At 34.2% G+C, this 24,230-nt stretch overlaps 1 protein-coding gene across 8 annotated transcripts in view; it reads right to left on the bottom strand.

Annotated features, from left to right (window-relative positions):
* The window catches only part of KIF20B (kinesin family member 20B), a 58,832-nt gene that overhangs the window by 23,545 nt on the left and 11,057 nt on the right, over positions 1-24,230 (bottom strand). For 6 of the 8 annotated variants that reach the window (XM_084903914.1, XM_084903913.1, XM_084903916.1 and 3 more), the window contains 13 exons: positions 22,359-22,395; positions 21,693-21,917; positions 19,884-19,995; positions 19,012-19,083; positions 18,491-18,637; positions 17,491-17,653; positions 16,654-16,941; positions 15,265-15,404; positions 14,844-14,982; positions 13,622-13,850; positions 12,082-12,134; positions 9,663-9,782; positions 4,968-5,118 (listed from right to left, as the gene is read on the bottom strand). In XM_084903914.1, coding sequence (XP_084760040.1) covers positions 4,968-5,118; positions 9,663-9,782; positions 12,082-12,134; positions 13,622-13,850; positions 14,844-14,982; positions 15,265-15,404; positions 16,654-16,941; positions 17,491-17,653; positions 18,491-18,637; positions 19,012-19,083; positions 19,884-19,995; positions 21,693-21,917; positions 22,359-22,395 — 1,876 coding nt within the window. The remainder of the gene's footprint in view (positions 1-4,967; positions 5,119-9,662; positions 9,783-12,081; positions 12,135-13,621; positions 13,851-14,843; positions 14,983-15,264; positions 15,405-16,653; positions 16,942-17,490; positions 17,654-18,490; positions 18,638-19,011; positions 19,084-19,883; positions 19,996-21,692; positions 21,918-22,358; positions 22,396-24,230) is intronic. The other 2 variants (XM_084903917.1, XM_084903920.1) reach the window with 1 other exon arrangement.

Raw genomic sequence — 24,230 nt, 5'->3', positions numbered from 1 at the left:
TCAGAGAGGAAAGGAGAGTGAGATAGAAACATCAGTGATAAGGATCACTGATTGGCTGCCTCCTGCACACCCCCTAAACCTGGGACCCTTCAGTCCCCAGGCCGACGCCCTACCCACTGAGCCAAATCAGCCAGGGATTATACTTCCTTTTTATTACTCTCAGTATTATTTAAATTTCCCACCACAAATTTTATATATATATATATTTTTTTTTTTTAATTGATTTCAGAGAGGAAAGGAGTGAGATAGAAACATCAGTGATAAGGATCACTGATTGGCTGCCTCCTGCACACCCCCTACTGGGAATCAAACCCACAACTGGGCATGTGCTCTTGACTGGAATCAAACCTGGGATGCAACCCAAGTTCTATCCACTGAGCCAAACCAGATAGGGCCCACCACAAATCTGCTTTATCATCATAACATGGGACAGAGGAAAGGAGATAAAGTACAGTTTTAAAGTATTATTATATGAGAGAGCTATTAAATTGGTGATTTAAAAACTGAATACCTTAAATTTTCATGGCTAAAATTAGGAAAAAGATGGTTGAAATTCTGAGAATTCTAATGTAGCTTTACCCTTCATTAGCTATATAACAATCAATAAACTGACTGCTTCCTCGAGTGGAAATACTACTACCACTACCACATATTTGAGTTATTGTGAAGATCAAGGTAACAAATGAGCTTAGAACACTGTGCTTGGGACGCAGTTAGCTATTATTAAAGCCTGAAAAGTTAATAGAGTTCAGCTAAATAAAAGTTTTCATTTTCCAGGCTCAATATTTTTACCAGAAATATTTGCTCTACAGAAGAGTAGTAAGAGAGGCTCAAATGGTTACTATATATGTATTTAAAGCATTTTGTAAATACTAAATACAAGAACTTTAATAATCATACTTGGTATATACGCTAAAAGTTACTTTTTAACGTTCATTTTGACAAGTTAACTCACCTCATTCATATAACTGTCAAGTAAAAATTATGTTCCAGTTTTTCTTATAGATTGTAGGATTAAATCTTGAAACATAATCTCAGTCCTCTAGATACACAAATTTATATATGTATATATCCAATATATATTTATTTATTCCAACATTTATTTTAATCCTCACCTGAGGCCATTTTTTTTTATTTTCCCCGGAGGCCATTTTCATTGATTTGTAGAAGAAAGGAGGAAGGGAGGGAAAGTGAGAAAGAGAGAAACATTGATGTGAAAGAAAAACATCGATAGGTTACCTCCCCATAGGTGCCCAATGGAGGATCAAACCTGCAACCTAGGCATGTGCTCTCTCGGGTAATCAGACCTGCAATATTTTGGTGTATGTGACATTGCTCCACCAACTGATCCACCCAGCCAGGTCCACAAATTTATCTTTATATGTTTTCATACAACTTCCATTACTATAATCTGGGTCTGGTGATTATCTCAAATCCTAGGAAATTACTTCAAAACATGTAAGAATCTGACTCTGGGGTTCCGGTTTTATTTTTTCCTTTTCTATTTCACTTCATGGTTTGATATATGTATATTAACTTTCTACACAACAATGCTCTGATATAATCAACTACTTATGTCCTTTGGATCTTTATTGACTGTTGATTTCACCTGTTTTTATTTGGTATCCTCACTAAGCATGTAAGATTCATATTCCTCAGGCTTAAAGATCCCAGATACAATATGAAATACAAGCAATACTATTCCACAAAAGCAAGACAGTTTTAATGAGTAGGATTTAAAAAGCCTATTACCTTCAGTGCAATGAATTAAAAAAAGTATATTTTAGCCCTGGCTGATGCTTTTATTTTACAAATACAACCCATATTCTTTTCTTTCACCCACTGTCTAAAACTCTAAATGCTTCTGGGCAGCTGTAATTATGTGATCCCACTTATGGGATCCCAAGATCTCCTATCTTAAATATAGGCTGATTTTAAAAGTTCCTTGGACAATATTTTATCATTGATAATTTACCTTCTGCCTCAGAGAGAACAGCAGAAACATGGCATTACCCATTACTCCTATTGTATAGACTCACTTCCTTCTCGGTTTATTCTAAGAATTTCAGCTACTCTGGAATCTTTAAGATTTGCCCTTACTTTTACAACAAACCTGCCCACTAAATCTAATAGATTTTTAATAATAATCTTAAACCAATGTATTATTTTTTATTAGATTATCTCCCAGCAATTATAAAGCTGTGGCAAGTCATCCCACAGTGAAATAACCTGGTTTCCTCCACTGGTTCACTCCTCTTCTACTTTCCATGCAACCTAATTCTCTACTTGGTAATATTTTCACACCTATGAGTTCATCAATGGAAATAACTAATTGAGAAAAACAAGTGAGGATGTTAAGAGTTCTGGGTTTTGTTTTTTTTTTCTTATAATAGAGATGTTTTAAAAAATCCTCTTACCCTTTAAAAAGACAAGATATAAAAATGTCCACTCTTATTTAGGAATCGAGATGGGATCTAAGCAACTTAAAAATTAAAACAGAAATCACAAATAGATCCTGACTATCCTGAGGGAAGATATTTGAGTCACACATACTACATGCATGTAGTCTGTATACTACATGCATGTATACCCTGAAGTGAATACAGAAAGTTCCTGTTATCAAGAAATTCTGTTCCTTTAATTTCACTATATTTCAAGAACCAGGATACATGGTGTGATCACTTCCTAAGTTATATAAATGTCCAACCATGATGTCGTACACCTGAAACTAATATAATAATTATATGTCAACTGAAATGGGAAATTTTAATTTAAAAAATAACTAAATAATACAAAATATAAGGTAAATCAAACCAAAATATTTTTATCTGATTTTTTTTTTTTTTTAGGTGTTTGTACTATTTTTTCGAAAATTTTAAAAAGTTTAACTTGCCGAAACCGGTTTGGCTCAGTGGTAGAACGTTGGTCTGCGGACTGAAAGGTCCCAGGTTCGATTCCGGTCAAGGGCATGTACATTGGTTGCGGGCCCATCCCCAGTGGGGGGGTGTGCAAGAGGTAGCTGGTCGATGTTTCTCTCTCATCGATGTTTCTAGCTCTCTATCCCTCTCTCCTCCTCTCTGTAAAAAATCAATAAAATATATTTTTAAAAAAAAAGTTTTACTAGTATGTCAAAAGATTTATAGAACATACTCAGGACAGCCTTATGAGATAGAAATCAAAATCAATCCAGCAATAAAGATAGGAAAAACTCTACAGTATCTACAGATTACTTTTTAAAAAGTAAATATTTACACTATATGCAACCTATATTCATACAGCTTACTTCTTTTTGTTGTAAAAAGTCAGTTTTGAATGAAAAATCCCACGTAGACTGTATCATATCTCTGGTTTGTCTCCTTTATCATTATCTGAAAATTATTTCTTTGCCTGCTTGGTTACCAGCTTCCTCAAAGTATGTATGGCTACAGTGCTCTCAAAAAGTAAATTCACTTTCATAGATAAAAGGCTTTGTATTCCCTTTTTTAAAAAAAAGAAATACTTACTTATTAAGTTGATTGGGATAACATTGGTCCACATGAACATATAAGTTTCAGGTGTGGGTTTCTATGTTATCAGATCTGTATATTGCACCGTGTGCCCACCACCCAAAGTCAAATCTTCTCTGCATTCCCTTTTAAGAACAGAAAACATGCTTCCCATGAGACTATCAATCTCCTTCTATGCTAGTAGTTACAAGAGTCACATATTTTGTTCTGGATATCTTTTAGTATCAGGTAGAGAGGAAAGAGGGTGGTTATATCGGTAGTTTTTATGTGATCCCTTATATAATCACTATACTTTTTAATAACATAAGTAATGGAGAAATAGTCAAAGTGGTTCTGATTTTAAGAATAAAAATTTGTTGTTACCTAAACTTACTCAGATCTACTCACATCCAAATCATTTAGCTATAGTTCTTAATCTTCTTCATGAATGGTTGGTCATCTGTGTATAACACTGGCTTCTGGCCCATTCCTAGTTATCTCCTTTTTCAACTAGTCTAAGACACTGACCATGGTGAATGAAAGAGAGGAATCGTGCAATGGAAAGCACAGCAAGATTATCCTCCAAGTAGCAAAGTACACCTCCTTCAATGGATGACAGAAGGCATATGCATATTTGTCTCAATCTATTAGCTCACACAAGCATGATATCTCCTACAAAGCATTTACCTAATGCTGTATTATCCTTAAGGCGCCCATTTTTTAAAACGTTCATTTTACTGAGGTTCTGTGAAGTGTTTAGTATGTTGGTATATTATCCATTTGTTTTCATCCATGACATCCTCAGGAGGCAAGTACTATATATTTTATTTAACTAATGTCCAGAGTAAGACTTAACTCACCCATTTTTCCTCAAAGTGAAGCGGTTAGCCAGGTTTCTAAAGCAAATGCCCTAACTCCGTGTAATCATACTATAAAAGTTTTCCAAAAGAAATAATGAAGTTTAGAAAGAATGTAAATGCTGGCATGCGCTTCCACATATAGAGGGAGATAGATAGTAAGCATGTACCCACTTTCCTTTTTAATTAATTCTACAGTAACAGAATTCATTCTCAAGCACATTTGTCTTTAGTAATATTTAGTTCAAAGTCTATCTGTCAGATTTTCTTTTCTCCAAATGAATAAAAAAAATACAAAGGTAGAAAGCAATGTGGAAAGATTTTGGTGAAAAAAAGGTCCAATCATTATGAAAATGAAAGTGCTATGTTTTAACTATTATAAGCAGAGAAGTAAAAGAATTAGAGGCATGCAAAAGTGATAAAAGCACAAATATATAAAAATAAATTTATTATGATAAAAGACAGCTTTAAACACACCCATCCTCTAGACAGTTCAAAACATGTTAGCATAAATATTAGCGACTTTAGATTTCTTCAGGGTTTTTTCCCTAGACAAATACATTTCCTTCGTTTGGTTTAGGAATTAGCTTTCTGAAAGGCCTCTTGTTGGCAAAGGAAGCAGTACCTTTCTTAGCTGGTGGCTCATCTTGCTGAAATTCATTTTCGTTTAATCTTTTTCTTCCTGAATAAGTTTTACTTTTCTTGTCCTTAGGCATTTCAACTGGTTCTTTACAAGCCAATTTATTGTTTATTATTACAGATGTACCAGCCTTGTCCTAAAATAAAATAAATTCAGATCAGTTCACATTTAGAAAGCTACAATAAATGTAAAAACTATACAAACTGTTTCATAGTGCATCATAAACGTTTTATTTTCAAATTTGTTGAAACATCTTTCTAAGTTATTTCTTAAATCTCACCCTAAAATAACTGAAGACTCTGCAAAAATGTAATATTAAGTAATGTGTATACTAAGGACAAGAAAACTTGTCTTAAAATCAGTTAAGCATGTAGTTTCACCTGATATAAAACACTAAATAATCTTTAGATTGTCTAAGGTGATCAGGTGCATTATAGACTTGTTTTGGGAATACTATAGAACCCTAAAATACCTACCCCTTAGTCACATTTTTAATATGGTTTGAAAAGAAAAATACGAGAACACTAAGATAAAATTGTTTCTTTTTACTTTTACTTAAAATCTTGAGGTCCCATTCTAGAAATTCAGCAATAGTGATGTTTTATAACCAAAGCCTCTCAAAGATAAGCAGTATTGTCTCACCTAAGAACTCTCAGAAAAAGTTTTGACCTTACTCTCCAGCCTTGTATAGTCAATGATATACAGACTTTAATTTGGGTTCTTAGTTTATCTACAAGATCAAAATCTTTGAGATTTTTATTTTTTTAAGGCAGATACTATGCCTCCCTAAAAGGCTAGCAGAAAGGAGGTACAATACAGGTTATCCAGAAAGAGGAAGGGTAAAACTCAGCAGTTAAGTACAAGTCTATAGTAATCAAAGGTAATGGTAAAGACAAGGATTTTTTTTTTAATATACTTTTTTTTTAAACTCTATGAGGAAATATGCTATCCTATATAATAGAAGGCTAATATGCAAACAGACGGAACGGAGGAACAACCAGACCAACCAAACAACCGGTCACTACGATGTGTGCTGACCACCAGGGGGCAGGCACAGAATATGGCAGGCTTTAGCAGCAGCAGAATGGTGGAGCAAGTGAGCAGGGGTGCCAGACCAAGGCTCGCTGTCTTTGGGGTGGTTACTGAAAACTCTTCGTTCCCATAAGCTGCAGTCCTGCCCAGTGCCAGAGCCAGCCCTCCACCTGCTGCTGGTGCCTGGCACCAATCCTGACCATTTGGCACTATTAGCACTATTAGCAGGTGCGAGCAGCAACTGCCGGCCCAGATCACCCCTGAGGGTTTCTCCACCTCCCCCTGCTCCTGAGGGGTGATCAGAGCAGCAGCTGAGGCTCGCACCCACTGATGGTGCAGGCCCTACTCGCACCTGCTCACTCTGAGCCATTCGAGGGTGCGAGTGGGGCTGGTACCATCAGCGCATGGGAGCAGCAGCAGGAGTAGGGCTGCCAGCAGACAGAGGATGGGGGAGGGGCGGGGCTCACAGTGGGAGGGGCCAGGCAGGGGCGTGGAGATAGGCTGAGACCCACCCCTGTGCCTACCACAGATTCACCACCCACAGTTCCTTTCAAGGTGCACAAATTCGTGCCTTGGGCCCTAGTTTATATTATGAAGTCAGCAAGTAGCTCTAGGGGTTTGACTCAGTGGATAGTGTCAGCCTGCACACTGAAAGGTCCTGGTTCGGTTCCAGTCAAGGGCACATGCATGTGTTGTGGGTTGGATCCCTAGTAGGAGGCGTGCAGGAGGCAGCCAATCAATTCTCTCTCATTATTGAACACTTCCTCTCTGAAATTGTTTCAGAGAGGAAGGAAGAGGGAGAGAGAGACAGAAACATCCATAATGAGAGAGAATCACGAATTGGCTGCCTCCTGCAAGTCCCCCACTGGGGGCTGAACCCACAACCTGGGCATGTGCCCTGCACCAGAATCGAACGTGGGACCTTTCAGTTTGCAGGCTGATGCTCCATCCATTGAGCCAAACCGACCGGGGCTAAAAATATATTTTAAAAAATAAATAAATAAAATTAGCAAACACTCTATTCTTAAGAAATATAAATAAAATGACTTTTAAGTCATAAAGTGATGGATTGTTGAAAAAAATAAAAACAACATTTTTTGAGATATTCTTAAACAAAAAATATTATGAAGAACAACTTGCATACTTTCTCACAATTAGCATCTAGACATCACTAACAAATGACAAAACCTGGGATAGATGATCACAGCTCTGACAGAGCTAGAGAATTTTGACTACATGACAATGTCAGTTGTCTCCTTCCCCCACTCTGAGACCTATCACAATGGCCTGATTTCTTTTTCCCCTTCAAATCATATAATAGTCACTCCCATCCACCACCTGCCAAAAAAAATCTATCCTCTACAGCTCAGTTATTTAAAGGAGTGTCTGTCCTCTTGCAATATCTAGTATATGGTTGGTTGGAAGAACAATAAAAAACCACCATTCAAAATAAACATTTTCCTTCAGTAGAGTCACTTTCAAGACCAGCTTTGGAACAGTGACCCTAGATCAACAGTTAATGAGCACACAGCCAGTTACTTCACACTTGTTTATTTATGCATTTATGTGAGCAATTTAGCACCACTATAAGCTAATTAATAACAGGATCTAGAGCCTATCTAAAAAGTTTATTTATAGGCAAGGACTACTAAATTAGGAATTCTGCTTATTTTATATTGCTTTTTTACTGTTAAACATTACTCTCTGTGGTATGCAAACAACCTACAGAAATAAACGTTATTCTTTGATAAATTCCCAACAATTTTCTTTGAAGTTGTAGTCACCAGAATGATGTTTCTGGCTTTTCTTTTTCTTATTTTCCTTCACCAAACCAAACAATAGACTTAAAAAATTCAAATCAAGCAATTAGAGCAAAAGCATTGGGTAAATAACCAAATTTAAGTGCTAAGAGCCTGGAGGCCCAGCAATTCAGTTCTGGAAAACAAGCCCCAAGTTCCAAAATATTTACCTCCCTCTATTTCACAGATCAATTTTTTCTTCTTAATCTCTACTTCCACTAACCTCCCACCCTAAATCAAATTCTTCATGAACTATCACAGGAACTCCTTCAAGAGGCTTCTAACTAGTGTCTCTGTCTCCAGTCTAACTCCATCTCAATCGCATTCTCCAAGTTTCCAAAAACATCTACTCAAAATTAAAAAAAAAAAAAATCAACTTTGTTACTCCTCTCCTTAAAATCAGTGATTCCTCACTGCCTATAGAAGTGCACTATTATAGGCTTTCCACCATCTTACCCCACTCTACTGATACCTTGCCTCATTTCTCACCTGACCCTGCTTCAAACCTTCTTGAACAAATTGCTTGTACTTTCCTGACTAACAGGCTTCTCATTTCCAAGACATTGTGCATTTTGATTCTTATAACTGAAGGTCAATATATTCTCCTTGTCTGTGGCTACAAAATGCACCCTCTGTCTATTTTAAATCAGCTAAAAATGTTAATTATTCTTTAAAGCTCAAACTAATCATTTTCATCTCCAAGAAATATTCCCTAAACACCAACCTAATTCCCCTTATTGGGGAGATGTTAAGGCAACTAGATTTTATTAATCTATGTAATTTCCAGAATCTAACATAGTACGTGGCAAAGTAGATACTCAATAAGTGTTTCTTTACTTAAATCATTTTATAATTTTCATCCTTACTCGATGCCTTATTACAAGGGCGTTTCTCTCAGTTCAGGCACAGAAAAGTCAGACTGAAGAACACATCGAATAAATACCAAGAGATATTACACAGAGGGTAAGCCACTCTTCTAGAATGCTTATTTACCCTTGTAGTATCCAAAGCCCACCCAAAGTTGAGGTAACTCAGAGACTGTTGATGAGTATAGTTGGAATCTTACTGTCAAAATACAACAGAGGGCCAACAGTTACTTTTTCTGATACTACTCTTGCCTCTTCTGGTCAGAGAAAACACATGCAAAAGGGCCTCTAAACAAAGTAGAGATGTTTGGCTATTAGGTTTCTCAGTCTATATACTACCCTATATTTATCCATTTCCACTTGAAACTTACAATAAAAGTCAAGAGAAAACAAAAAATCGTTGCTTAAAAAAATGACTGAAAGACTAATCATCCTAATTGAATAAAAAAAAAAAAAAACACCTAAATTGGTATTTATAAAACCTATAAAGACTTTATAGACAGCAGTATAAAATGTAATTTTTTCAGAAAATATCCTAGCTAAATTAAGTATATGAACATTATGTAAAATGCATGATTAAAAAAAAAAAACTTGTTTTACTAAATTTCATGTACGGTTCTATATATAGATACAGATAGGTTATAGAAAAGAGATGGGGATCTTTATGCTCTCTGGATTCCTAAGAATATCAAACTTCCTTTTACCCCAGAGGTCCCTTTCAACTAGCTGAGGCTTAAACATGTAAGGCTACAAATTCTTCTCATCTCATTTTCTTCTACTTATGTTCAAAGAGGCCAAATGCCCCTTTGAAGTTCTCACAAATTCAGATTTTCACAATAGTACATTGAATTCAACACCAAAATAAACAATTAAACATTCTTGGAAAATTAGCTTACTTAAGCTGTTTTAAATTATTTTAGTCACAACCAAAACATACTTTTTAATGCAATTTAAAATACAGAGGAATAAAGTAAAATTCTTACACTGCTTTTAAATGTGTCTTCCACATGAAATTTTAGGTTCTGAAAGTTGTTAATAGTATCCTCTTTTTGATCAACTAAATCTTGTAACTCTTGAATTCTTTGATTCTGAATAATTATTTTCTTTGAAAAGAAGAAAATAAAAGAAAAACAGTAATGTTTAGTAAATATATTTTAGGATAAAATACAATGCAGTTTTATAATTCCTTCAAATTTAAAGACTAAGCAAAAATACCAAGGACCAAACACTATGTACAGCATGACCTTATTTTTATTTCAAACATAGTATGTTTAGCCTTGGCACTTATGGCTCAGTTAGTTGGAAGTTCATTCCATGCATCGTTCATAGGTTCGATTCCCAGTCAGGGTACATATCCTGGTTATGGGTTCAATTTCCACAAGCTGTGTATATTGGGAGGCAACTGACATATCTCTCTCATATCGATGTTTCTTTCTCTTTCTCTCCCTTTCTCCCTCTCTGAAATAAATAAATAAATAAATAAATAAATAAATAAATGAAAGTGTTTATAAAAACAAAGGAAAGAATATAGCATACTGGATAAGAAGAATCTGTAATCAAGACTCTCTGGGTGTATATCCTAGTTTCTCTATTTTCTAGTGGTGGGACCCTGGGTAAGTTATTTAATGTCTCTGTAAAAATAAAAAATAACAGTATCTATATCATAAAAGTTCTTTCGAGATTTAAATGAATATATATATAAAGCAAAAGTCTAAAAGAGATACCAACCAACTTATTGGTATTCTCTTGTTTTTGTAATTTAGGAGAAAGATTAAAGGGGACCTTGGTAATTTTCTATCTTGCATAGTTTAATATCCCTGAATTTTTACAACTAGCATCTATTATTTTTATAGCTAGAAAAATAAAAGTTTAGGAGTTGTCTAAACAGTAGCTATAATGTCTTCTGCTACATTATTGTGGTTACTTCTTTAAATGCTAGATATTAGATACAAAGACCTTGAGTTATCTATATGTGATCATATCGTAAAATACTTAGTTCTTTAATAGGATGAATATAAGTTAAAATAAGAAATTCATAGCCCACCCTACTAGAAAAAATGTGTCACTCAATTTGGACCTATTCAATCTGTAAAAGAATCCCAACTTTACTAAAACACCTCCAAGTCCCCAGTCCCTTATTGATCTTTTCCCTGGTTTCACGCAATTGTAATAACTGTGTAAGTGTGCCTTAGTTGAGTTTCCCTGGCTAGATTATAAGCTCCTGGAGAACAAGGACCACTTCTACAAAAAATAATTTTAAAAAGCACCTCCCCCATCTCGCACAGTGTCCCAGGACCGGGGGGGGGGGGCGTATTTAAAAAAAAGAAAGAAAGAAATTCATGCCACAGAAAGTCAGAAAATATAGTAACTTTAGAGCTCTAAATTAACTTCACCTCCATGTATACTTGTAATTTCATATTTAGATCTATCAATGTCAAAAATATACATGCCGAAACCGGTTTGGCTCAGTGGATAGAGCGTCGGTCTGCAGACTGAAAGGCCCCAGGTTCGATTCCGGTCAGGGGCATGTACGGTAACTTGGTTGCGGGCACATCCCCAGTAGGTGGTGTGCAGGAGGCAGCTGATCGATGTTTCTCTCTCATTGATGTTTCTAGCTCTCTATCCCTCTCCCTTCCTCTCTGTAAAAAATCAATAAAATATATTTTAAAATATATACATACACACACACAGCCATTTGGAATAGTTATCTGATCTTAAGGTGCCAGAGATCTTCAGAATTCCAATGATGCACACTGCTTAGGCCATATCCCATAATTTTTTAAAATATTTTTATTAATTTCAGAGAAGAAGAAAGAGGGAGAGAGCAATAGAAACATCAATGATTAGAAAGAATCATTGATAGGCTGCCTCCTGCATGCCACAAACTGGGTATCGAGGCCACAACCCAGGCATGTACCCTGAATGGGAATTGAACTGAGATCTCCTGATTCATAGGTCGATGCTCAATCACTGAGCAACACCACCTGCACCATATCACATAACTTAAAACACACAGTAATTTCAGACAAAATAAACACAGTTGAAATCATCACCATGCACCTAGCTTAAAAAAAAACACAAAATGACATAGATCTATCCAAGACAACTTTTAAGGGAAGACACCGAATGACAATACCTTTTGTATAAACTTTTTAACAGGTGTATATACGTGTGTATGTGAGATATACATATATATATATATGTATAAATACTTTCTGAAAGGCCTGAAGAAACTTCCCACTGGCCAACACCGAAAAGGGTAATGAGGGTGAAGACACATATTTTTCAATCAATTAATTTATTATTTTATGTTTAAAATAAGTATACCTTGTTATAATTCATGTCCCTTCAATTACTTATCAAGTTCCTTAACAAGACAAAAATAAAACTTAAAAGTATTACCTCATTAGATTTCTCAAGCTCTTGCACCAATGAATTTATGTTAATTTCTGATTCTGTAAAAAATAAAAATATTGAACACCTAAAAAATATTATCACTGAATAATCACAAAACAGAAACTGCTACAGTAGATCCTTCAACTAGTGCTATGTTTAGAAAAGAGGATTTTGAAAGCACCAGAATCATAGCAGTCAGCTACTAATTCTATCACCAGAGGGAATGTTTCTGAAAAAGCTACTTTAAACACTCAGAATAAAAATGAATGACATATGCTAAATAGTAAAAAATTTCTGGCATAACTTCAGAGAAGAGGCTAGTACTTTTCTGACTACTTTATAATGCAGAAGCACAACTTACCTGCTATTTCCATTCTTTCATTTAAAAAAAAAAAGAAGTGTTTTTATTGATTTCAGAGAAAGGAAGGAAAAGGGAGACAGAAACATAAATGAGAAACATGGATCAGCTGCTTCTTGCACACCCCTACTGGGGGATCAAGCCCAAAACCCAGGCATGTGCCCTGACTCATGGTTCATGGGACAGTGCTCAACCAACTGAGCCACACTAGCCAGGCTTACCTGCTATTTTCTACCAATCTTGTTTCAGAGAAAAGGGCAGAGTATTTCATCTAACTAAGGCTCTTAAAACCCAGATATGATCATCAGAGCTAGAATGAAGCATCAAATAGACTTCTTAAGACCATTCACAGGAGTCGCCCTATCCTAATCCTGCAAGTCAAGAGTAGAATCTACTACTGTATGAGTTCATTAAGAATACAGAAGAGGCCGAAACCGGTTTGGCTCAGTGGATAGAGCGTCGGCCTATGGACTGAAAGGTCCCGGGTTCGATTCCGGTCAAAAGCATGTGCCTGGGTTGCGGGCACATCCCCAGTGGGAGGTGTGCAGGAGGCAGCTGATTGATGATTCTCTCTCATCGATGTTTCTAACTCTCAATCCCTCTCCCCTCCTCTCTGTAAAAAATCAATAAAATATATATTTTTTAAAAAAATACAGAAGAGTTCATAAAGAATAAAGAACAAAATTTACAACTTCACAACTTTCCATGAGATTTATTAATTTGCTGATGAACAGTTTTTTTTTATTTTAAGTCTGTTTTCTAATATTAGTCTAAAAGCAAAAATAAATTTAATAGTAAATTACTATAAAGCCATAAAAATGTTAAAATATTAACTAGGTTACCCAAATCAAAAAATTTTCTGGTCACGATGGTAAATAAGTTGCCTAAATCTCTTATACTGTCATGCTGGGTGGCTTGGTTGATTGTAACGTCATCCCACACACCAAAAAGGCTGTGGGTTTTGTTTTTGGTCCAGGCAATACCGAGGCTTCAGGTTCCATCCTGGTTGGGGCGCATATGGAAGGCAACTGATCGATGTTTCTCTCTCACATTAATGTTTTTGTCTCTCTCTCTAAATTCAATAAACATGTCATCAGGTAAGGACTTAAAAACAAAAATTCTCATATGAATCGGGTGTCTTTTTATGCATTTATATCATCCAAATAAGAGTAAGATATACCTACTTACCATTTTCTCTCTTTTTTAACTCTTCCTGGGTTTTGATTAATTCTTCTTTAGTTTTAGCTAATTCAGCTTTAACTTGATTATACTTTATTTCTAAACAAGCAATAGCTTCCTGGGGGTCAGCAAGAGATGCAATATATAAGTGAGCAATTTCAGCCTGTTTCTTAATATCAGTGACATCATCTTGAAGAGAATCAATAATATCTTCAATTCCTACGTAATTATGTGCTTCCTAAAAATAGCAAAAACCACATGCCTATGTTAACAGTGGCTTTCACTCTTACAGTGAGATACCATCTGATTTAGACAGTTTAAAAAATATAACAAAAGAATTAACTTGAAATTTTTTTTCAATAAATTATGTCAAGTATCTCTAATTATGAAAAAGTTGTGTTCTATTATTCATTTTCTGTCTTATGAAATATGAGACACAGATCCCCACTCAAACAATGTTGTAAAGTGATGTCATTACAGAACAATTATGATTATCTAATAGTTCAGATATACTGTCAAAGACCCACTTTCCCAGCTTAGACTAAGACCCAAACCACGTCAGGCCCCCAAATTGAGTAATTAAATAGAACAAGCCCTGGCTGGTGGCTGGGTTGGAACATCGTCCTGTGCACCAAAGATGGTGGGCTCGATTTCAGCTCAGGCGCGGGAAGCGGCTTATCAATGTTTCTCTCTCAGATCGATGTTTTTCTCTCTCCTCCTTCTTGTCTATAAAATCATCAATAAAAATAAAATAGCAAAAAAAAAAAAAAAAAAGGAATATAATCAATTTCAGCTTCAGTGGAAACAGTAGGAAAAATAATGTTTTCTTCAAATAGTAGAAAATGGTTGGCTGGCTAGCAAGAGCAATCCTTTTTATAGATAAATGTTTTTGTTTTAATCAGAGCAATAAGTAAATGAACCACTAGGCTCTGTACAACTTTAAAATTCTTTCAGTTTAAGACAAATCTGAGGGTTATCTCATAATCAGACAAAAAGGAACCTACCTACCTATAAGCAACACCAAATGAAATGTAGCAGAGCTACAAATTCTCAAGTCCAATAGCGATAGTTAAACTATGTGTCCTTATATTCCTAACAAAGAATACTTAATTTTAAAAAGCTATACAGGAAGATTTTAATTCTAAAGTATATTAATGTTTCACATCGTTGACGAGGTACACTAAATCCTGGTACCAAAATTCTCAATACTTTAATACTTCAGTTAACATACTTTGGTTTCAACTTGCATGGCACAATCTTGATTTACTGGTTCTTCTTGAGTGTTAGTTTTACCAACCAAATCCTTGAAGATAGCCAAACGACATTCAGCATTTTCTTCTGATATTTCTCGTTCCTGGAGAAGCGTTTCCCTGCATAACACAAATGAATGCCATTGAGAAACCAAAAAGTCCTACTTTGTGATTTTGTTTCAAATTTCTAAGATTATAGGCATTATAAATTAAAAGCAGATTTAAGTAATTATTCATGTATAATTCAGAATCATCATGAGTTTATTAACAGCTGTTTTTCAAAACTGTAAAGAAAAGGTGAGAGTTCAGAAGCCACCAAATATAAAATAAGTAAAAAAATTAAAAATTAAACAAATGAATAAAATTCTCAATTTTTACCAGGACATGAAAGAAATAACTTACTTAAAGTCAGCTTCCCGTTGAGCCAAATATTGAGTGAACTCCTGTGTAACTTCTTCACGAATTCTAAATTCCAATGTTAATTTTTCTTTCCTTTCATTTATTAGCTTTATTTTCAAGTCTTCTATTAAGTCCAACAATTTCTAAAACATATAAATATTAAAATTCTTAACCAAGTGAGAAAAATACATTAACCAAGTGACCAAAACTTAGCATCATGCCCTAATTAGTTTGGCTCAGTGGCTAACTGAAGGGTTCCAGGTTCAATTCTAGTGAAGGTCATATGCCTGGGATATGGGCTCGATCTCCAATAGGCGGCATGCAGGAGGAAGCTGATCAATAAATTTCCCTCATCATTGATGTTTCTCTTTTTCCCTCTCCCTTCCTCTCTGAAATCAATAAAAATGTGCTAAAAAAAAAAAAAAAAAAAAAATTAGCATCATCAGGAATGGGGAAATCAAACATCACATGTCCCTGGTGTGATGCAATGGGAATTTCACAACTTCACCTAAATAATAGGCTTGCCGAAAGTGTCAAACCCAGATCATGAGGAAATAATCAGACAAATCCAGATTGGAGGTATTCTAAATTGGGCTCAACTTTTTAAAAGTATCTATGCTGCCAAGACCGGTTTGGCTCAGTGGATAGAGCGTCGGCCTGTGGACTGAAAGGTCCTGGGTTCGATTCCGGTCAAGGGCATGTACCTTGGTTGCGGGCATATCCCCAGTGGGGGGTGTGCAAGAGGCGGCTGATCGATGACTCTCTCATCGATGTTTCTAGCTCTCTATCTCTCTCTCCCTTCCTCTCTGTACAAAATCAATAAAATATATTTTTTTAAAAAATAAAAATTAAAAATTAAAAATAATAAAAGTATCTATGCTATATTACATTAGAATAATTAAAAATACCAAGTGACTATAAAAGACATATTGGAAACCACTGAAGAAATCTCAACGTGGACAGTATAAAAAATTGATTATACTATTATAGCAGTATTAAACTGCTTAGGTATGAAAATAGTCTATCATCATAAGAAAAATATCCATGTTCTTAAGAAATATATGCTGAAGTACATATAAAGTATCATTATGTCTGAATCTTGCTTTCAAATTCTACAGAGAAAAAAAAAGGTGCATCCAAATACTCTTAGAAAAAGAATTAAAGTAAATATAATAAAATGTTAACAAATGGGAAATCCAGGTGAAGTGTAAATGGGTATTCATTGTACTAGTCTTCTTATAGGTTTGAAATTTTTCAAAATATGAAGTTCTGATATAAAAAATTTAGTGTGCTACTGAAAAAAATTAGGAGAGAAGGAGCCTTAAGTATTGTTGACCCTAACTTCAGAATAATAAGCAGCCAAGCTTAGAAGTATAAGTTCTTAATACATACTCTCTTCTCTTCATGGTTAATGAAAGTCTTGTCTTCCTCTAATGTTTTATCTAGATCTTCATCAGTAAGTTCAGTCTCCACATTTTTGTTTTCTTCAGCTACTTCTAGATCCTCAACCAAATCTTCATCTTCCACCAGATCTTCCAGACTACTTTCCCAAGAAATCGTAGCTCTTTTTACATTTAATATTTTATTATCTGAATTATTGTCTGAAGACATATCTTGAGAAGATCTGACAGGTCCAAGTGATTTCTCCTGAGATGAATTTAAAGTATCTGGAACACAAACCTGTTAAGATATCCAATGTCACATTTAAAATAGAAAAGGCAAAAACCATCCACTAAAAAAATAATTTTATAAATATTAAGTCAAATGACAACTGGAATGTTTAAAATAAGACCTACACAAATAAATATTTAAGAAGGAATTAGCATCCTTAAATGAACATTCTGATAACAAAAAAGCTAATTACACATGTGCACTATAAGTAAATTTACTAGGTTGTTAGTACCATTCCTAGCAGGGAACTACCCAATTAATCACTAAATGAAACAGAATGGAAAAGCTGGCAATTTATTGCAAGAATAGTATTCATATTTTGTAAAAGGTGCCTATGATTAAATGAACTTACTACTGAGGTCATTTTAATCCTGGCAGGACTTACTTTCTTATATTTACCCACATCCTCTTACTTGGTCAAACATTTACATTTATTATTTTCAATTATTTCTTAGATTTACAGTTATAAGTGCCAAATAATTACCTAGCCTAAGGAAAAAAATCATTAATATTCTATTAAGACGTTTAATAATTCTATACAAGTTTGAATATATTTACTTTTTGTGCAATGGCTGAGAACTTCAACACATTGAGTGTTTCATCATAGGCAAAACAACACTGGCTGATGTTGACAATCATACATATTTTCCCTTTACCATGAAAAAAACTTTGAAAATAGTGGGTAAGTTTACTTTCCCGGAAAGGCACATGCTGTTGAAACCTATGGGGAAAAAATTCAAATAATTTGAAGTTAACGCAAATCCCATTAAATCAGGATGCTGATCACTTTTACAGAGAAATAGATAACCTAACTATAATGGACTTAATTCTAGGCTAGTAATTAATTCTATCTGTAACATTTTCTGTTTATATTGTTTTCTTTAAATTACTACTAATACTACTACTACTCATAACAACCCATTAGGGTAAAATGTTAACAAAAAAACAGACAACATTGGATTGAGTTCTTTAGTATAGAGCAATTCTACAATATATGCTATGAAATAGCTTGATTAGATCAAAATAATGAAGGCAAATTTAGTTACTCAGCCTAAAAGGTTAATTAATGCAGAAATCTATCACATCTAGAATACAATGCACTAGTAAGAATAAAGTGATTTTAGAGAAACCTACTGTGCAAAGTGTCTATTGATACAATACATATTTATTATGAAAAAAAATGTGGTTACTTGAAGAGTCACTGGCATGAATTGATGTTTTTTTTATTCCTGTAATTTTTTTTAACCCAAGATCTCCAAGTATTTTATTTTTTATATTAGAGAGGAGAGAAATGATGTGAGAGAGAAACATTGGTCAGCCATCTCCCGCACACACCCTCAACCAGCTATCCAAACCACAACCTGGGCATATGTCAGGACAGTGAACCAGCCTCCACCCTTTAGTACACAGGACAATGCTCCAACCAATGGAGCCACACAGGCCAGGGCAATCTCTGAGTATTTTAATCATAATCTATATGTAGTCATACAGGTTAAAAACAACTTTCCAAAACTAGTGAAGTTTAAAGTTTAAATATAACACTTTCAGCAACACTTACTTTGACTTTTCACTGTTCTTCAAAACATTAATACACTTTCCCAGAGTCAATAAAGACGTGTTGATGTTCCCAGTCTCTCTCAACCTTTCACCTTCATTCTGGGTCTTCATGCTTCGTTCTGAACCAGCAAGATCACATAAAGACAATCTGAATAAACACAAACAAAACAAACTTTAAAAGTCCTTCAAAACAAATTAAAAATCATTTACAGCCCTAGCTGGTTTTGCTCAGTGGATAGTGTGTCAGCCTGTGAACTGAAGGGTCCCAAGTTTGATTCTGGCAAGGGCACATGCTGGGGTTGTGGACTGGATCCTTAGTGGAGCCATGCAGGAGGCAGCCGATCAATGATTCTCATCATTGATGTTTCTATCTCTTTCTCCCTCTCCCTTCCTCTATGAAATCAATAATAGATACCTTAAGTATCTGTTATATATATATATATATGTGTGTGTGTGTGTGTGTGTGTTTGTGTATAAATATATATACTAGTATAATTACAATTTCAAGAATACTCAACTTACTCACTGACTCGCAATACACGAGGCGTTTCAGAATCTTCAATCTGCAATATTCTAATAGTGAATATGCTGTGACTAAAAGAAATATACAAAGATCAAATGTTACGTTCCATTTTAATTTCTGCATTCTGAATAGGAGACACAACCATCTAAATCAACATCTACTTATACCCTGATATTAGCCAGACCTCTAGCACTGCATTTCCCAACTAGCTGCCAGGTATTTTAATCCAGTGTTCCACTGCCACTTTTCATTTAGCTCCAAATCCCTTGAACCTGCTCCTCTTAACATTCCAACTTCTGCTAATGTAATCATTTATAATAAAGTCTCAATTTTCTTACAAAGATTATGTTATTAAAGTAGTATTACATACAGCTAATCTTCTTTAAGTATATACCTAAAGCAAAGCATATATTAGGCCTAAATACGGGCTTACCTGGAAGGGGTCAAGGCTCTTTTACACTTAAGAAAAGACCTCTTTTAAATGTCTCATTACTTAAAAATATTTCCTTGTCTCTCACCTTCCAATTCCTCCCATCAAAATATCATATTTTTAATCCCCTGAGAGTCTCTCTTAACAGTCTGTTTGTGCTCATGGGTTAAATGAACACAAAGTCCTCCATTATTGGCAACTCTTAACATATTAAGCTTATTCATGTAAAGAGTAAAAATATAGTAAATACTTTGTCAAAATAAGAAATAGTCCTGATAATCTTATGTGTTTAGCACTCTTTAGTTTATAGTTTTTATGCCTATGAACTCATTTAACATATCAGAAAACCTACTGCCCACTTTAAACTTAAGTTAGTTGCATTTACATTAGCACAGAATAACCTGGGTGCCTCAGGCTTACACCATAGGATTTACTCCTTACCTCCTACTAGACGCATTGTTCATTTTTGTGAAGGCAACACTCTGGTGCTTTATTCCTAGCTTTAAAAGTTTATACGCTTCTTTGGAATCAGAGACTTGAATCCATTGTAGATCTTTAAAAAATAAATAGGACAAATATCTATATCTACATATATAAAAACCTAATATGCAAATTGTCCCCATGGGAGTTTGACTGGGAGACCAATAGCTTGCTATAACATGTGCTGACCAACAGGGGGTGGCACAGAATGAAGAAAGGCCCCAGCCAGCAGCTAGGAAAGGGAGGACCCGGCCAGCACCCAGAAGGCACCAATTGGTCCTGGTCATTGGCCAGGCGTAGGGACCCTACTCATGCATGAATTCCATGCCCTGGGCCTCCCTCTAGTCAATTAATAAAAACCCAATATCTGTTGTACAATGTAATCTCATTGAAGATTTGTAATCTCTTTTCCCAAAGACATATAATGAAATCTTTCTTTTAATAACATGCCCTAGGTGGAGTCAACTCAGCTACTTCATAGTAATAACATGCCCTAGGTGGCGTCAACTCAGCTACTTCATTCTTTATATACCGAAAGAAAGAATAGCCCTAACAGGTTTGGCTCAGGGGATAGAGCATCAGCCTGCAGACTGAGAAGTCCCAGGTTCGATTCTGGTCAAGGGCATATACTTGGTTATGGGCACATCCTCAATAGGAGGTGTGCAGGAGGCACCTTATCAATATTTCTCACTCATTGATGTTTCTAGCTCTCTATCCCTTCCTCTCTTTAAAAAAAAAAAAAAATCAATAAAATATATATATTTTTTTTTTTAAAAAAAGGATATTTAAATAACTTTCCAGTATTTAAGTTATACAAACACACAAAGTAAATGTTATTTTACAAAGTCACCCAAAGGAAAAATTAAAAAAACGGGCAAGAGCCAGGCCAGCCTGGCTCAGTGCTTGAGCGTTGACCTAGAAACCAGGAGGTCATGGTTCACTTCCCAGTCAGGGTACATGCCCCGGTTGCTGGTTCGATCCCTAGTGTAGGACATGTAGAGGGCAGCGATCAATGATTCTCTCTCATCATGTGTTTCTATCTCTCTCTCCCTTCTCCTTTCCTCTCTGAAATCAATTAAAAAAAAAAAATACATATACATATATAAGTAAATAAATAAGTAAAACGGGTAAGACTCCTTAGAATTAGACATTCAGGGAAAAGAAAAAAGAAAAACAAGACACAGTACATATTAAACCTACAAGACTACCTATAAGACTACCTAGCTGTGTTATAATTCATTAGTGAATCATAAAATCAAATTTACTTATAGTCATAACCAGTATTTTATAAAAACGGAAGTAGGATATAGAAAATATCAAAGTGCATTCCTATAGTAAGGTTAAGTTTAATAAAACTTCTGAGTTGTAAATATATACCATATATATTTTATTAATATGTATGAATCTGGTTTGAGGAGTGGTTTAAAAGATTGGAAAAGTATCACTGTAGAAAAACAAAAACATTTCCAAATCCCCAAAGTTTGGACACTATTACAAGTAACAGAATAATGTGACTATCAATAGCTTTTCCCACTTTTCAAAATTCAATCAATGATACTCAAGTAAACACAATACATACTAAAATAAATCTCTGTATTCAGGTTTAATTAGCATACCAAAATATACTTGCAGAGCACAAACTTCCCTTATTATCTTGATGTTAATAACTGGTAATAAATTTTTCAATTTCCAGTTTGCTTTCATACAGTTAATAACAAAGCCTAATAAGGAACTTCAGAACAATAAAATTAAAAGTACCCATTAGTATACCTTTTATAAAAGAATAGCCCTTTACATCTTGGGAAAGGCGTAGCATTTTTCTCTTCTGAAACTTGGACGACACAGGAACAAACAAGTCATAAATATACTCATTATAAATCTCAAAGAAAGAAACCCACAGAGAAAATTTTATATTATCCATATTGAAGCTAGCTTGTTCACAATCTTTCATAGATTCTTCAAAATCTGGGATATTCAAAGAGTTTGTTAAACTTCCTATAAAAAATAAAAGGATAATCACAAAATTAAGCAGTTGACTAAAAAATGAGACAACAAAATAGATCAAGACTCCTACACTTCAAAAACTAAGTACCTTAAATCTTTTGACCAGCAATGTTAAATAAGTTTTGGGTCAAAGCTTATTTAACTAATATTTGTATTAACCAAAGTTTGGCTTCCCCTTTTCTTTGTGAAAATATACCAATGAACTAAACTGAAATTAAATGTACAGGACATTTAAATTCAACGTGAAAGTCACAAACAGTGAAATGAAGTATTTGTGATATTAAATCCAAATAAACTTTATAGTAAATGACCTTTCATATAGCTATGTACCATTTTCCAAGTATTATTGTGTCACTGAAGAATTAAATAAGTTTTTCAAAAATTAAAAGCTTTGCAATGTAATCATTTTAAAGGTGAGAAAAGAAACCTTACCATAAAGAGCATCATAACTATCATTTTGCACAACAACCTAAAACAGAAAGATATTTTTAGAAGTTAAAAAACACTTTTAGCTAAGATTAAATTACCAATATATTAATTTATCTATCCAAAGAAGTCAATAACCAAATCACCTTTCAATGTCTCAATGACCTCTATTAATTTTTTTTATTGATTTGAGAGAAAGAGAAATTTATGCATTCATTGGTTGCTTCTTGTATGCGCCCTAACCAGAGATCAAACCCAAAATTTTGGCATATCAGGACAAGACTCCAAGTGCCTATTAACTTTTTTCCTAGTTTGTTGTTGTTGTTGTTGTTGTTGTTTTATTAATACATTTTTATTGACTTCAGAGAGGAAGGGAGAGAGAGAGAGAGAGAGAAACATCAATGCTGAGAGAATCACTGATCACCTGCCTTCTGAATGGCCCACCCTGGGGATTGAGCCCACAATCGAGCCACGTGTCCTGATGGGAATTGAATCATGACCTCCTGGTTTATAGGTCAACACTCAACCACTCGACAATGCTGGCCAGGTACTTATTTCCTAGTTAAATAATGCATTCTCACAAAGGAAATCTGAAAAACTACATATGAGTATTTAAAAAAAAAAAAAAAATCAGTATATATAATCCCTGCGTCTCTTAATATTTCAATATATTCCCATCTATTCTTTTCTCCATAATTATTACATTGTAAGCTTTTTATCTCTATACTTAAATTTATTTGTAAACATTTGGTGGCCACAAACTGAATGTTTTATGACTTAATTATTCTATCATTAAACATTTAGACTACTTATAAAGCTTTGTCATTAAAAATAACAAGACATCTTAATTTTTTTTCCTTCTTTATGCCAATCATTTCCTTAGGTATATACCTAAGTCTTAACTGGTCGAAGTAATAAAAAAAATTTTAAGTTCTCACTCTTAACAGTATTGCCAAATTGCTTTCTAGAAACACACTTTATAATCAATATGTGAAAGTAGCTCATTTTTTAAACATTTTTAATTTCATAGGCAAAATCTTATTTTGTTTTAAATAGAAATAACTTAGTCAATGGGGAAAAAAGATAACATATATACTATTTGTAATACTTTAAACATTAAAATAAAGTTTAAAAAAAGAAATAATTTAGGAAAAAATTTTTCACTATAAATGACTAATTTTCTCTCTTATCTATGAAATTTCTAACAATCTCCATGTCTTCTGTTAAAATGCTATTTTACTTTCATGACCATCATCATGAACTCTGAATTCCACTAATCAACAACTTTTTACTACCTTGAAACCCTGATTTCTAAATATCTCAAAAAAGAAATCCTCCCCATATTTTGGTAATATTTATAAAAACTATCAGTAATTTTTAATAATCGTAATAAGATAAATGTCAGAAAATATAAAATTCAGAAGGCAGAGAAGAAATAGACAAAAAATAAAAGAGAGATTAAAACATAACCTAATAGGTAAGAGACACATGAAATAAGATAGTCAGAGATTTAAAATGTATTAAATGAACAAGTCATAGAACGTATGTATAGAAAAACCTCACTTTTGTTTAAACAAGGCTATATACTACTGATAAAGATATACACGACCATAATTTAATGTTAAATTATGTACACAGTTAATAAATGAATAAAAAAAATGGGGGGGGGAGATATACACAACCATATATATGACTGTATTTTTCACACACACACACACACACACACACACACACACTGAATGGTCAGATTATTATGATCTCTGAACGCATAATAATCTGTCCACTCAGTGTATACATATACATATATATATATATATATATATATATATATATATATATATATATATATATTAGAGGCCCAGTACATGAATTTGTGTA

The sequence above is a fragment of the Pipistrellus hanaki genome (assembly GCF_964339955.1).
Source record: "Pipistrellus hanaki genome assembly, chromosome: 14".
In the NCBI taxonomy this organism is placed as follows: Eukaryota; Metazoa; Chordata; class Mammalia; order Chiroptera; family Vespertilionidae; genus Pipistrellus; species Pipistrellus hanaki.
This window is presented reverse-complemented; position numbering and strand designations above follow the sequence as displayed.